Genomic DNA, 14,067 nt, shown 5'->3' on the forward strand with positions numbered 1-14,067 from the left:
CCTGGGTGTGTTGTGGAAGAACCTTCCCGGAGAGCGGCCCTGAGCCTTTCCTCGCACCTCATCCATTACCGAGGGCGCTCCTTTGTACGAGACCAGCTGTACAAAAAATACCCAAACTCTTGTTTATTTTAGTTTGAACACAAGAGCAGTTTGGACGTGAGAGGGATGAGGCAGAGGTTTCACACAGAAGCACCCTACTGGGGAAATCCCCTCATTTAGCCGATTCAGAGAGTTTGTGCAAGGTGTGTGGAGACAAACCCGCACGAGCAGCTCGGGCCCCACACTGTGGGTGCCCTCGCGGTGTCCGCCACTAAAACCGGCAAAATCTTGTAGGAGGTTCCGCGTCTCGCGTGGGAGAACTTCTACCCAAGGCTCTGCAAATGAAGTCACTAAAATCGTGGCTTGCGGTGACGACACCCAGCAATTATTTTTTGAACGTTTTAGAAAAAGTTCAGTGGGAGATTCCTGCAGAAAGAAACATAAACAAAAAGGGAAGAAAGGGAGGCAAAGTGACGGAAGAAGGAAAAGCGTCCCATTTAAAATCGCGGGCAGCCTGGGGAGGAGGGAGCGGAGAGAAAAGCGGTTCCACGATCAATCTCGTTCCTTACGTAAGGCAGCACACAGAGCCCAACGCGCCTGCGCGCCGGGGGGCGGGGCTCGCGGCGGGGGCCGCCCCCTCTCTCGTGCACGGAACCTGCGCCGGCGGCGGCGGTAGTCACCCGGACCGCAATCGGTGCTGGAGCTGGCACCCGGACGGCAATAGGAGCTGGAGCGCGCCCCGCTCGCACACGCAGGGTCGGTGTCCCGGCGGAGGCGGCTGCCGCTGCCGCCGGTAGGGAGGGGGTGCAGCGCCGCTCAGCCGGCCCGCACCGCCGCCGGCAGCAGGCAGGGATGGGCTGTCGGGCTTTGCCGGCCGCGCTCTCGGCGGGCTTCCCCCCAATGGGCCAGGCGGCGGCACGGTTTGCCGCAGCGGGTGACGCGGCCCGCCGCGGCCAGGGGAGCCGTGGGCTCGGGCAGCGGCGGAGAGCGTAGTCCGGCCGGGGCGGTGGGTGTCGGGGCCGAGCCGGGCAGCCCGGGGGTCGCGGGGCGGGAGGGCACGGGCTGGCCGGCGCTGCTGCCATTGGCCGGCGGCCGCGGGCCGGCCGGGACATTGGGCGGGAGCCCCGTCAGTCACGGCGCTCTCGTCCCCCGGCAACAGGCGAGGGCGGGGCAGGACCCGGCCCCAGAGCTCCATCAATCCCCGGAGCCCTCGCGGCTCCACGGCCTGGGGTCGCGGCGCCAGCCCTGCCCTGTCCCGGGCCTGGCTCAGCTCTGGCGGCTGCGGGCCCTGCTGCCGGCCTGGGGCGGGGGCGGGCGGCCACTCTCGGGCCCTCGGTTTGGGTCGCGCTGGATGTCCTGGGGGCGGTGTTTTCATTACCTTCTGACTCTCCCTTTTTGTCTCCTTCCTCCTCTCCTTCCCCAGGCTTCATGCGTGGGGATTTCTGCGTTTGGTTTGGGGGTTGTTTTTTGGTTTTGTGGGGTTTTTTTGGTTGGTTTTTTTTTTTTTTGGTTTTTTTTTTTTTTTTTTTTTTTTTTTTTATTCCCGAAGTCGGTGAGATCATCCTGCCTGGAGGCTGTGGTGTGACAGAAATGCTAAATAGCCCTCTAGCTCGGGGAGGTTTCCTCAGTTCAACTCCGTGGTCGCCTTGCAATCAGGTGGTAGACTTTCAGAAAATGAATACCTAATTGAATCGGGGGTAGTACTTCAGGGAAACAGGCTGAAACTTAAAAGCATAAGGTATGTATTAAAAAATAGTTGTAAACCTTAAAGAATAGGCTAGAGTAATCATGAATGAAGGTCTAAAGGAGTAAGTCTTAGGTTGAAAAGGCTAGAAAACAAGCTGTTAGCATGCGACCCCTACCTGTTTACTTCTTTGCAAAGGAAGAGTAATCCAAGTTATAACTGGATTTCAGTTTCAGTTTTTTGCATTTTACTAGTTAATGCCTTTCAACTTTTCAATACCCAGAAATATTCTAGTGCAATGTACTTAATTTTTGATACAGTTAATACCCTTCAACGTTAACTACTCTAAAACATTTTAGGTGTCAAAGTACTTAGTTTTAATGGCATTTGATTAATAGGGATAGTAGTTGTCATCCATGGAATTGCGTTAAACAGATAGGACAACGGAGCACTTCGCACTCCTTACTGTTTCTAAGTGAGTCATTCAAGGAGTGTGACTAATCATCCTACCATACAGTTGTCAACAAAAGAGTATTTTATTTTTTTCCTTAACTACCCACAAAATCAAAGAGATTTCCAGATTTTCTGTGGATAACTGATAACTAAAGAACCTATCTTTTGAACAACACTTAAAATTTAGATTGATGGGGACTACATGTGATGGACTTCTTATCTTAAGAATATATGTGGAATTTTCTTGTGTGCAGCAGTACAGTGGTGTACCTGAGAAGTCGGTTAACTTAGAATGGTCATTGTCGGGCAAGCAGCCACATGTTGTTTTAAGGCATTTGTCTAAATGACAACCTCACGTGAAACTGAATTAATTTTATCATTCCTCCTTCCCCCTGTCCCCGCTACACCTGTGTCAAGTTGTAAGTCCCCTGGGACAGAGGCACTTCAGTATTCAGTGCAGTCTGGATTGGGGATTTTCATGGTAATAGTGTTAATTAGGTAATTTTCACGATGGGTGTTGCCAAGCTAATGATAGTGCTGGCTGGGGGTTGGGTGGGAACCGCTTTTGTTGTGAGGAAACCGGGGTAGTAAGAGGAAGAGCTGGATGAGAAATTTGTGTTAGGAAGTATGATAGGGAAGTAACCTGATTTGAACATAGCCCTTGTAGGAAATTGAAGTCAGCAGTTATCTACAGCTTGTGAGACTGAGCCAAGAGGACAACATTGATTAAAGAGAAAAAATATTATGGGAATGGAAAATGTCTTGAAGGAAAGATACTCAAGATTTAATTTTTTTGAAGTCAAATGAGTTAGAGCTCATTTAAGGGAGAGGGAGACAAGATTTTAAATGCACCAAAATGTAGTGTAGGACACAGGAGGAAGATGGTTGATTTGGAAGAAGTGTGTTTGGAAATGCAGTTACCTGGGACAGGGGCTGGTAAGGGGAAGTAACATGAAGTGTGGAAATAGTGAAACCAAGGATACATCAGAATGGATCCTGCAAAGAATGTAAAAAAGGTATATTAAATGTATGCCAGCTTCTGCTGTTGACAAATACATTTTCTGATTTTTTTTTTGTATCTGTTTGCAGTATTGATAAAGATTTGCTTCTTTTTTTTTTTTTTTTTTTTTGATGTATTTCTAATAGTTGGTATGGTCTGTTTGTTGTCTCATCACCTGTCCTGTGAAGACTAATTATTGATCAGGAGTGTGCTTAGAATGCTGTTTTCCGTGTTTTCCCTGTCATCTAAACTTGAAGTGACTTTTATATGTGTGTAAATTGAGAAAAAACAAACAGGCATTTACCCACAGGCAAGCAGATTGGTGCAGTGAGTCTGGGGCTTCTCTAGCCTGATGATCTCTGTAGAGAAGTGATCTCTTTTTTCTGGTGTCTGCCTCAGCAGGTGTTACAGGTGCCTTTTGTTAAACAGGAAGTACAATTGAGAGGACACTTTATCGTCTTTCAAATAGAGAGTGGAAGAACAGGTTTCCTTTAGAAAATAGCAAAGTTGAGGAGTGGTCTGAGGATTGAGTCCTAACCAGAGGGAGGTGGTAATGACACAAAAATCAATGGAGATGATGCCTCTTGGACAGTGGAAGGTTATTCTTGCCTTCTAACAGTGTGGTCCCACTGGTTCAATATTTGGTAAGTGATGAAGAACTATGGCAAAAGTACAGCCCGTCCCTTTTACCCCATATTCTGGAGATGGATGTCTCGTTGCTAGCTAATCCTTGGATTAGAGAATGCAAGTAAAATATACCAATAATGTAAGAATGTCAGAAGAGTCATTCCACCAAAAAGAAATCTGTACGCTGTACACTATGTGTATGATATTACCAATGAAAATACTAATGTAGTCTTATGTGTTGGGGTTGTAACAAGTCTGCACAGTAATTGCAGTACAATAATCAGAAAACCATGGTTTTAGCTATACTGCAGCTTCTGAAATACTCCCCACTGCTGTTGTATTTTACTTGAGAGAAAGAACATAAATTTTATGTTAATTCCTTTAAATTTCTAAAATATCATTATTTAGCTAAAAAAAACCCCCAACCTGTCATTGCATTTTTATTTTAAAGTTGCCATACCAACTAGTATGCCCTTTCAGTGAGGAAGGGGGCCTGAAACTATTTTTCAGCAAGCTACAAGTATTTATATATTTGAATTATAAACTACCCTGTTGTCTTGGCAAATAACATGGAGCTTGGTTCACTTTAATCATCTTTAGCTATTAATAAACTAATTTCTTTGAAAATGCTGGGGATGTTTGACTGCAAATCAGGTAAATACTTCCTGTAATTCCTGTGTAGTCTAATCTTCTGGTTTTATTCAGGACAGCTTGGCATTATCATTATGGATCGCTCCCGGCACCGTGCGGGAAATGGCAATGAGCAGGCGCCTTCACGGGAGCGCAGCGGTGAAGGTGAGAGACAGCGGCAGCTGGAGCGCCTCAGCAGGGAGGAGGCCTATTACCAGTTCATTAACGAGCTCAACGAGGAGGACTACAGGTTAATGAGGGACCGAAACCTGCTTGGCACTCCTGGTAAGATCTGCATACCTTCAATAGAAGTGTAGTGGAGTAACTCTCCTGCTGTTAGGCACCACAGGGGGTACTGTGACTCAAGCAGCCTGACTTCTGTGGCTTTGTAGAAAGGGAAAAATCCTCCATATGGAACACAAGGATAACACTTCACCTGTATACCAAGATGCTGCATTTGAATGTCCAAACCCAGATAATTAACATTTGGTACATTCAAGTATATCTGTTTATGTGTGGCAATTTTGGGGGCCTCTGAAGTGTTACTGGAAGCTGGCATACTGTCAACACATTCAGGATCTTTTTCTTCCACTCCACTACCTACTTCCTCTGATATCTGCATTGTGATCTCACATGAGTGCTGTTTTCTTTATGGTTTCATCAGTTTTGTCTGTCTTCTGAAGATTTTCATTCAAGATAGAAAATGTTATTTCTGCATGGCTATGTAGAGGCAATAATAGTGTCTTATCTAACAGTGTTATCAAAATGTAAATTAATTCAGGAGAAATAACAGCAGAAGAGTTGCAGCAACGTTTGGAGGGGGCTAAGGAGCGTCTGACATCACAGTCTGATCTGGATAACAGAGAAGGTGAAGGTAGAACTGTTGGAGGTAAATATTCTTCATTCATATATGTAGACACATAGTATGTGGTGCATAAGTAGTGTTCTGTAAAGATATTTAAAGAGAGTCTCATTTCTTTCTTTTTTTTTTTTTCAATGTGCCTGTGGGGATTGTTTAGGAGAGATTTCCTAAGGATGCAAAACCAAACTTGAAATACTTGATGAGAACTCGTTTATGTTAATCACAAATTACTTGCTCCTTTTTCCCTCATTGTCCCCTGCTAGTAAATGTGATAGCACAAAAATACTATTTTTCAGTTCTTAGAGGTTTTTATCATGTATTAGAGCAGTTGGAAATGAAGTTAATTGGAAAACAGTTAATCTCTCCACTGTTTTGACACTTTTGTTGTTTCATTTCCATTTGTTTTAGTCAAGTGAGGCTTGTGTTTTATGCACTGTCTTCAATTCACCAGAAATACTGGCTTACTCATTTGGCCAGTTACAGTCAGATTTGGGAGAAGAATTGGCAGCTCAGAAATGAAGATACCGAAGTTCTTGGAGGGGAGGTTTCCTGGACACTGAGATGATGGAGTAGGGAGAACTTAATCTGATCCCTTAAAGGGAAAATCTTCACTGTGATCATGACAACTGGCCAGCTTTATACACATAGTTAGCCCTAACCACAGCACGTGTATCTGTTCCTGAGTGTGTAGTTGGAGAAGACTTGAAAGTGGAGCTGTGGGTACTGTAATAGGAAAAGAGTATATTTGCACAAAAGGAGAAAATCTGTTCAAACCATGCATCCCACCCAGACACATTCCTGTGTAAGCTGCTCTAGGTGACCTTGCCTTGGCAGGAGAGTTGAACTACATTATCTCCAGAGGTTCCTTCTGACCTTAATGATTCTGTGATCATTTATTCTACTGCTTATAGGAAACATTTTTTAAAAATATTTTCCAAAAGAAGACAAGACTTGGTATTCCTTTTCCTGTCGTATCAAAATGAGTTCTTAAAATATTCCCAAACCGGTAACTTCAGCAAGTGGCAGGTATTGGACAAATACAACTGTCTTTGGACCACCTGGATCTGAACACTGGCTCAGAAGAGACAATCTGGGTGTATTAATTTCTCTCTGAGTCTGCTGGTGAGACAAAATTCTAGGTTAAACTGGTAAGTTTTGATGACATTTTTACATAGAGCACATTTTTGTACATTAGCATAGCAAGTTAGGTGCCCTGCTCCTGTATGGTGTCTGAAGTCAGAGCCTAGCAAGTGAAGAGGATTTGGAGTGCATTGTCATATGCAGAGCATGCAGTTGTATGAATGTTTGCAATTCTTTGTTTCTCTCAGATTCTGAAGTTCTTGGGGAAAACTCCACCGGCGACTCTTTGCTTGAATGGCTTAATGCATTTCGTCGCACAGGAAATGCCACCCGCAGTGGGCAGAGTGGGAACCAAACCTGGAGAGCAGTGAGTCGAACGAATCCAAACAGTGGGGAGTTTCGCTTTAGTCTCGAAATCAATATAAATCATGATCATAACAGTTTTGAAACTTCTGGTGAGGAGTATGTTGATATAGATGCTACCAGACTGTATGTAGAAAGAAGACGTCAGCTAGTTGCCAGTTCAGTAGCCTCACGGACAAGGAGCATGGCTGCAAGAGAGGCAAACAACGAAGCTGCAAGGACCAGGCTTTTAAGACGTGCCATGGCATTAAGGTCAGAAATAGTCTCTCATGCGGTCTCAGGGAGGCTCAGGAGTAGAACGAGAGAGCTGACAGGCCAGACAAATAATACTACACGAAGCAATTCCATGGCTGCTGATGAACCAAGAGAAATGCCAGAAAGAGGTACTTCTGCAGGGGTCAGAAGGGGTAGAGCTAGAACTAATGTCCGGATGAATACAAACCAAAGACTAGAAATTTTGCGGCTGAGGTCTACTCTAAGTAGTCGAAGCCGCTCCCCGCTGCAAAGGCAAGGTGATGCTGCTCATTCTGAGGAACGTGGTCAGAGGCAGGATAGAAATGCACAGCAGGTCAACAGAAGTAGGAGACAAACGGCTCAGGCTTCTCCACAGCCTACTGAAGAGCAAGCAAGAGGTAACGCTCAGGCTTCCCAGCTTTCCAGTGTAGCCCCATCCTTGCGAACAACTTCAGAAGAGGAAGAACCTGGTAGGCCAGTAGCTGCTGCCAGAAGGCACCCAACAATTACACTAGATCTTCAGGTGAGAAGAATTCGTCCTGGAGAAAACAGAGACCGGGACAGCATTGCCAGTAGAACTCGTTCTAGAGTAGGAATGTCAGAAAACACAGTTACCTTTGAAAGTGACAGTGGAGGGTTTCGGCGCACGATATCCCGCTCAGAACGCGCAGGTATTCGGACCTACATTAGCACTATACGGATACCTCTTCGTCGGATTTCAGAAACTGGGCTTGGGGAACCTTCATCAGTGGCACTTCGATCAATCCTTAGACAGATAATGACAGGCTTTGGAGAACTGAGTTCTTTAACAGAAACTGAATCTAATTCAGAAGTGCAAAGAGGCGGCCATCACTTAGCGGATGCACAGAATAACTCAAGTTCAGCGAATGGCAGTGATCCCAGTGGGGTTTTGTCTAGAAATGGACACGCAGTAGATGGCAGCAGGGAAAGAAGTGGACAGAGGGGCAGTCAACGCGCCGGGCGCAATCATGAGAGCCAAGACAGCAGGCAGTCTCAAGATGCAAACAACCTAGTGGAGAATGGAACGCTGCCCATCCTTCGACTTGCCCACTTCTTCCTGCTGAATGAGGATGAGGATGATGATCGTTTAAGAGGTTTAACCAAAGAGCAGATTGACAATCTTTCTACACGGAACTATGGGGATGTTCACACCGAAAATGAATGGAGTAAAACGTGCAGTGTTTGCATTAATGAATATGCAACAGGGAATAAGCTAAGGCAGTTACCTTGTACGCATGAGTTTCATATTCATTGTATTGATCGCTGGCTTTCTGAAAACTCCACCTGCCCAATTTGTCGGCAGCCAGTTCTGGGGTCTAATGCCACAGATAATGGCTAGAATTGTTTGTACTCCTCAGCACTCAAGGATTTGCTCCTGCTCTGTTATGAGCCAGATGAAATTCATTGACTTAGATATGGGTCCATTTGTGGGGGCAGTTTTGTTAAATTTCTTCAAAAATTATAGAAACTTATCTAAATCTAACAATGTAAATACTATTTTTTCCAAGTGCAGATCTAGGAGCACACATAGAACCAAATGATATTGGTAAAGTTTATATTTTTTTAGATAATTTTGTTATGCTAAGCACTTTTGTAAATACAGAAATGCAATAGTTAATCAGTCCTGCTTAATGTATGTTTTTTAACATTGTAATGGACTCGCTTTATTTAGATTACAAAATGTTTCACACAGACCCACCACTGTGTTGAAAAAATAGTGGCTAAATAGCCATTTGTTAGCTTTTTGTTCTAAGAACAATTTCTTTTACTGAGAGTCTCTTGCTGGACATGTTTGCTGAAGATATTTAAGTTACTTGAAGTGCTCATTTTTTAATTTTTTTTTTTTAAACATTGAAATATCCTTTCCAAAAACTTGCCAATTTGGTTCTATTTAAAAAATTCTATGGCAATTTTTGCATGTGGGTTTACACAGTTCTTAACGTTGATGAGTTCTTATTCAGAAGTGGATGAGTTAGTGGCATTATGAAATGTATATAATTAAATGCTGTCTTTGACAATCTTTGTCTTTTTAGTGCAGACAGCAATCAAATCTGATAATTCCGAGAGGGTGTGTCTTACTTGCTCAAAGAATAAATGAGCACTAAGGAAGCCTTTTTACTCTTCCAAATTACTCAATCGATATTCCTGGGGTTTTAACTGCCTTAGTTTAAAGAGGGGAAACATTTCCTTGACCGTTATATTGTCTATAATATGCATGTTTTGGGCATCCTACTCAGAAGAACAAAACAAAGACTTGAAGTGCTTTTGTATAGAAATTTAAGGTACACATGTAGTGTTAGTCCTCTTGAAACACGCCTGAGGACCAAGTGGCAAAAGACAGACACTAAAAAGGACGAAATAAACTTCCCTGAAAATCCCCAGTATCTGTATAATTAGATATTAAACTTTATACCAATGACTTACACTGAAATAAAGTTGCAAGTTAAATAATTGAGGCTTTATGTGAATTACTGTTGAGCCATATCCTGTAGATTAATAAGAAAACTTACTATTCTTAATGTTCAGTCTCAGTTTTCACTTTTTTCCCCACTTTTCCCCAGCTCTGTTCCTGGCCTTTTAGTCACTATGGTACATAAAAGCCCAACTAAAAGTGCTCCAGGGGTTTCTAGGAGACGCTGGATGTTACAAAGCTTGTCTTCTGAGCAACCTACATCTCAGTCCCTGGAGAAATGTAGAATTGTGCACTAATCTGCTGTGTGTATTCTGAGCAGTAGGGTACTTGAAGCGAACTGCCTTTCTCTGCCTGCACATAGTGGCCTTGACAAATGTGCTTCTGTGCCAGGTGTGTCACTTAGAACATCTGCTCATGATATCCTTCAAGAGTAGCTATAAAATCCCATGTGATTGGATGTCTACTTCAGTTCTGCAAGTGGAAAACTTGTGTCATAAATTCAACAGAAGGGCTTCTTTTCATTCCTGAAAGTAGTTCTAAGGAACTCTGTTATGAGATTTAGATGATTTAAGGATATGATTAAGATCTCTTCTGATGTAATTTGTGCTGTTAATTACTGCAGAGGTTGTTGTCCCCTCCCTTGAGTGCTTCTTTAGCTGCAGTAAAGAGTGAGGAGATTTAAATGTGATTGTAAGAGCTAGCTTTTTTATTTTGACTTTTTTTTTTCCTTTTACTTCTGTTAGCTGCTGAGACTGACAGTATTTAAATACATACATGTCTTCTGTTGCTTCCTTGTTTCTTTATGACTTCCTTTAATATTTGAAATGTGCCTGATTGAAAAGACACATACATAGAAACCTACCTATGGCTCACTACTGCCTTGCTGGTCAGGTCCTTCCTTCAAGGTCCATTTTAACTCTGATCCTTACAACTGCTACACTAATGCACTGATGAAGAGAGCTTGCCTGTGCCTTTTTTCTATTCTAGTAGGAATTTTGCTGTGTGTAAGAACACAGTTGGTTACATGGCTCAAGATGAGATCATCTGTGACAGGGTATGTTTAACTGAGCTGCTAAGCGGAATATCCCAAAGCACAGTGAGAGCTTTCTGTAGAAATTGAAGGCTATGGGAAAAGAAACATTAAGCCTCCACTACTATATTCCTGCCCTGTCACGTGAGAGTTGCCAAGTATTTCCCCTCCATTGAGAAGTATGTAATTTGTTACTCAGCTTTCCCAAGATACTGTGTTAATGGCACCAATTAAATTATAGTGATTCAGTTTGGTATTGGCTTCTGTTATCTCTCTTTCTGTGATAAAACTGCAGTTCTCTGCCACCCCCACCCTCCAAACACTTTTTTTTACCTTGTCCTTTGGTGACATTAAGAAACGTAATTTATTTATACACAAATAAATAAAAATTGTTGGCAGAATTTTTACAAATTAGTTCATTTAAAATGAAATATTAAATGAAGCTGAACTGGTAGCGCTAATCCAAAGCCTGTAGAAAGCCTTAATGTTGAAGATGACCAAGAGAGCTGCCTTAAACGTGATGCCTGCAAAGATAAAGAGAAATATCAGGCTGAACTAATAGATTTTTCTATTTCTTTTATGTGTGATGCTATCAGTGACTTTCTAGCTGATATTATGGCTCTGTATGTCTCCCTAATAGTCTCTTCTTTAATAATACATCACATAGGAGTGGTTTCCTGTGTTGCCAAGTAACACACAACAATTAGCAACATGTGCAAATGTGGAACTATAAAAGGAAGCAGTAAATGATAGCAGATTATGTCCTGTCACTTCATGCTTTTGCCTTGATGGGAAATAACTATTCTGCTTTTAAAAGCAGATGCCACTTCACCATGCCCAAGCTCCTTGGTGAAGTAACCCTGTGCAGTTATCTGGTAAGTACCAAGTGACTGATCAGAGCCCAACCAAGCTGCCCACCAGGCCAACTAGGAATGATGTGGGGCAGGCAGGACATCCTGCAACTGTGTGAGGATATGTTGGGCCAAGCTGGTAATCTGAGTCTGCGAGGTGATGTGGGCAGAAGAAACCTCATAACAGAAGAGAATTGCAGTGGACTCACTCCAGGTCTGTTCACACAAATAAAGCTGGCCCTGCAGGTCAGTAAGGTGGGGCAGATACTTTTCTTTCTCTAAGAACTCAGCATCTCAAGTGCTGGTCTGCAGAAAGCATGGGGAAGAAGCAGGAGAAATCAGGTCTGTTTGCAGTTCAAAGGCTGTGATCTCATCAGGATCACAGAGACCTGGGGGGATAGCTCACACAGCTGGAGTGCTGCAATAGATGGATACAGGCCCTTTTGGAAGGACAGCGATGGGGAGGAGCTGCCTTTTGAGGGGAGAGCAGCAGGAATGCATGAGCTCTCTCAGAATGGATGAGGAGCCAGCTGAGAGTCAGGTCACAAGTAGTAGGCAGACCAGCATGGTCCTGTTGTGGTAGCTGTGTGCTACAGACCACCTGTTCAGAAAAAGATGCAGAGATCTTCTTCAGACAAACAGTCCAGATCATCTCTGGATTATTGTTTCACAAATGAGACACATTAATTTGAATGTGGGCTGTAGGATTTGCCAGTTCCTGAAGAGGCTTTGAGACCTGACTTTCCTTTTGAATGCACTGACCATACATCAGTGCAGTCTGCAGGATTTCATGGGAGAGAGGGGGCAAATGTCAGAAAGCTCAGGATTATTGTTCTCCAGTCATATACCGTGGTTATAACTGGAGCTGTGCATACCCAGCTGTGGTCAGAGCAGCATTCAGAACAAAAGACACGGCCATGCTGACAGTGCAGCACTCAGTGATGAGTCTTTAAAATTAAAAATATAATTAGCTCTCCTGAGATCCTATGCAGCTAATCTGATTTCAGCCTGCACACAGAAAGCATCAACAACAGGCAAGCACTGCCCAGCACACTGCAGACTTCCTTCAGCCTGCTCATGTTTACAGGCGGAATGGGGTTAAGCCCACCTTTTGGACACACAAGGTACCTCACAGCAAAATTTCTTCAATTTCTTTTTTTCCCCCTGGGCTTACACTAGACTTCGACTAGTCTGGAAGAGACCTGGAGCAGGTTCACCAGATACTTGGTGCACATTGCTCTTTGGCATTCACACTTATTCCAGAGGGTGTTTATTCCAGCACTAAATTTATCTTTAGTGTAATGTAAATTGCCTGAAGTGCAAAAATGAAACATATACACACTAAAACAAAACAAATACAGCTTTGATTTTGTTTTACAGGTTGAAAGCTAAAATGGGATATGTGGGATCACTTTGTCCCATTATTTTAAGCAGTCCTTTTGAAGGCTGAACTTCAGGCATTTATAACCACAGTGGCTCTTGTCCTGAGTAACATGGGACAGATAAATTGTATTGCTTGTACTTCCAAGAAAAGCACTTGGATTGTATGTTGAACTTTTCCATCTCATCAGTAATATTAAGACTTCAACTTGGCCAGTTCCATTGTGATGTATTTCCTTTCACAGCACTGTTTCCACAGTGCTGAGCATCTGACATACCTTGCAGAGCCTGTGAGCTATTTTTGCAGTTCGGACACATTTGAGCTACATTAATAATGGCTCACTCTTTACCTTCAGGCATGCGTGCCCAGGAAAGCATATCATGTTGCTATTTTAATACAGAGGTCTTGCCCTTTTCTGACTGAGTAATGCATGAATAGACCACTTTGGCTGCTAGTACAATTTCTTTTACTGTGTTCTAAAACACATTTTACATACAGTTTATTCAATTTGTTCGATGTATTTGTTCAAATACATATAAACACTGAAAGAGTAGGAATTGCCAGTGAGTGTATGAGCACACACTGTAGTTAACCTACATAATGTGTAGCAGTTAACTTGAATGTACATAGTGAGCGTAAAGAATCATATTATTTCAGCAAAAGGTCTCTAAAATTTAGCCCTCTCCCCCCTTCATTTTAAGGTATCTCCAAGACTAGACTCCAATTTTTTTTCCTTGTTACATGAATCTCAAACTATGATTCTGGCCCCCCAGCTGATTTCAATCACTCATTATTCCCCTGCATCCACTGTGCTCTGACATCAATCAAGCTATAGCTCCTTTCTCTATGATCTAGGCTGTGAGATGTGAGTAATGCAATTTGAGGCATCCAAAACTCCTGGAAGTACCATGACAAGATTCCTTCTCACATTGATGGTGGTAGAATTGGGGAAGGCAGAACACTTGAATAACCCGGACTGTTTTGGACAGAAGCACACTGTGGGCAAGAGCCCGTGCAGAGCCCCCGTGCACGGGGCCCCAGAGCATCCCACGGCACATCCCCGTGCGCTGCCTGGACCAGCTGAATCCGTCTGAAACTTCGGCTTCCAAGAGGACGTGTCTCACAGCAGGAGAGGGCGCCAGACAACAAGGAGCAAGTGGTGGCTTGGCGGTGCGTCTGGGAGCGCAGACTTGCCTCCGAAGGGGAAGGTGACCGTGCGACAATAGGGCACCGTGTGACAACCCTCCCTTTAAGGGGAAGGGAGCACTTCAGCTTCGAAAATGCTCATTGGTCGAAAGGAGCGACAAAATCCGAGGGTCCACAAACAGAGAGTTTTACTGGCACATTACACACTTGATGTGGAAATTGGTATGTTAGTCCTAGACCTGAGATACAGGCA

General features: G+C 43.6%; 1 protein-coding gene across 6 annotated transcripts; it reads left to right on the plus strand.

Moving 5' to 3' along the window:
* Positions 1 to 664: 664 nt before the first annotated feature.
* RNF6 (ring finger protein 6) lies at positions 665 to 9,444 on the plus strand. 6 transcript variants are annotated; one of them, XM_071434035.1, is made up of 5 exons: positions 1,331 to 3,192; positions 3,579 to 3,820; positions 4,509 to 4,718; positions 5,215 to 5,322; positions 6,624 to 9,444. In XM_071434035.1, the coding sequence occupies exons 3-5, from the start codon at positions 4,529 to 4,531 to the stop codon at positions 8,330 to 8,332; spliced, it is 2,007 nt and encodes a 668-aa protein (XP_071290136.1). In that variant the 5' UTR covers positions 1,331 to 3,192; positions 3,579 to 3,820; positions 4,509 to 4,528; the 3' UTR covers positions 8,333 to 9,444. The 6 variants fall into 6 exon arrangements, with proteins under 6 accessions (XP_071290139.1, XP_071290140.1, XP_071290136.1 ...); XM_071434036.1 differs by having other exon boundaries at positions 3,606 to 3,820; XM_071434038.1 differs by lacking the exons at positions 1,331 to 3,192; positions 3,579 to 3,820 and adding an exon at positions 665 to 795.
* Positions 9,445 to 14,067: the final 4,623 nt, after the last annotated feature.

The sequence above is a fragment of the Agelaius tricolor genome, unplaced genomic scaffold (genome assembly GCF_023055355.1).
Source record: "Agelaius tricolor isolate 1412-34295 unplaced genomic scaffold, bAgeTri1.0.p SCAF_9, whole genome shotgun sequence".
Taxonomy (NCBI): Eukaryota; Metazoa; Chordata; class Aves; order Passeriformes; family Icteridae; genus Agelaius; species Agelaius tricolor.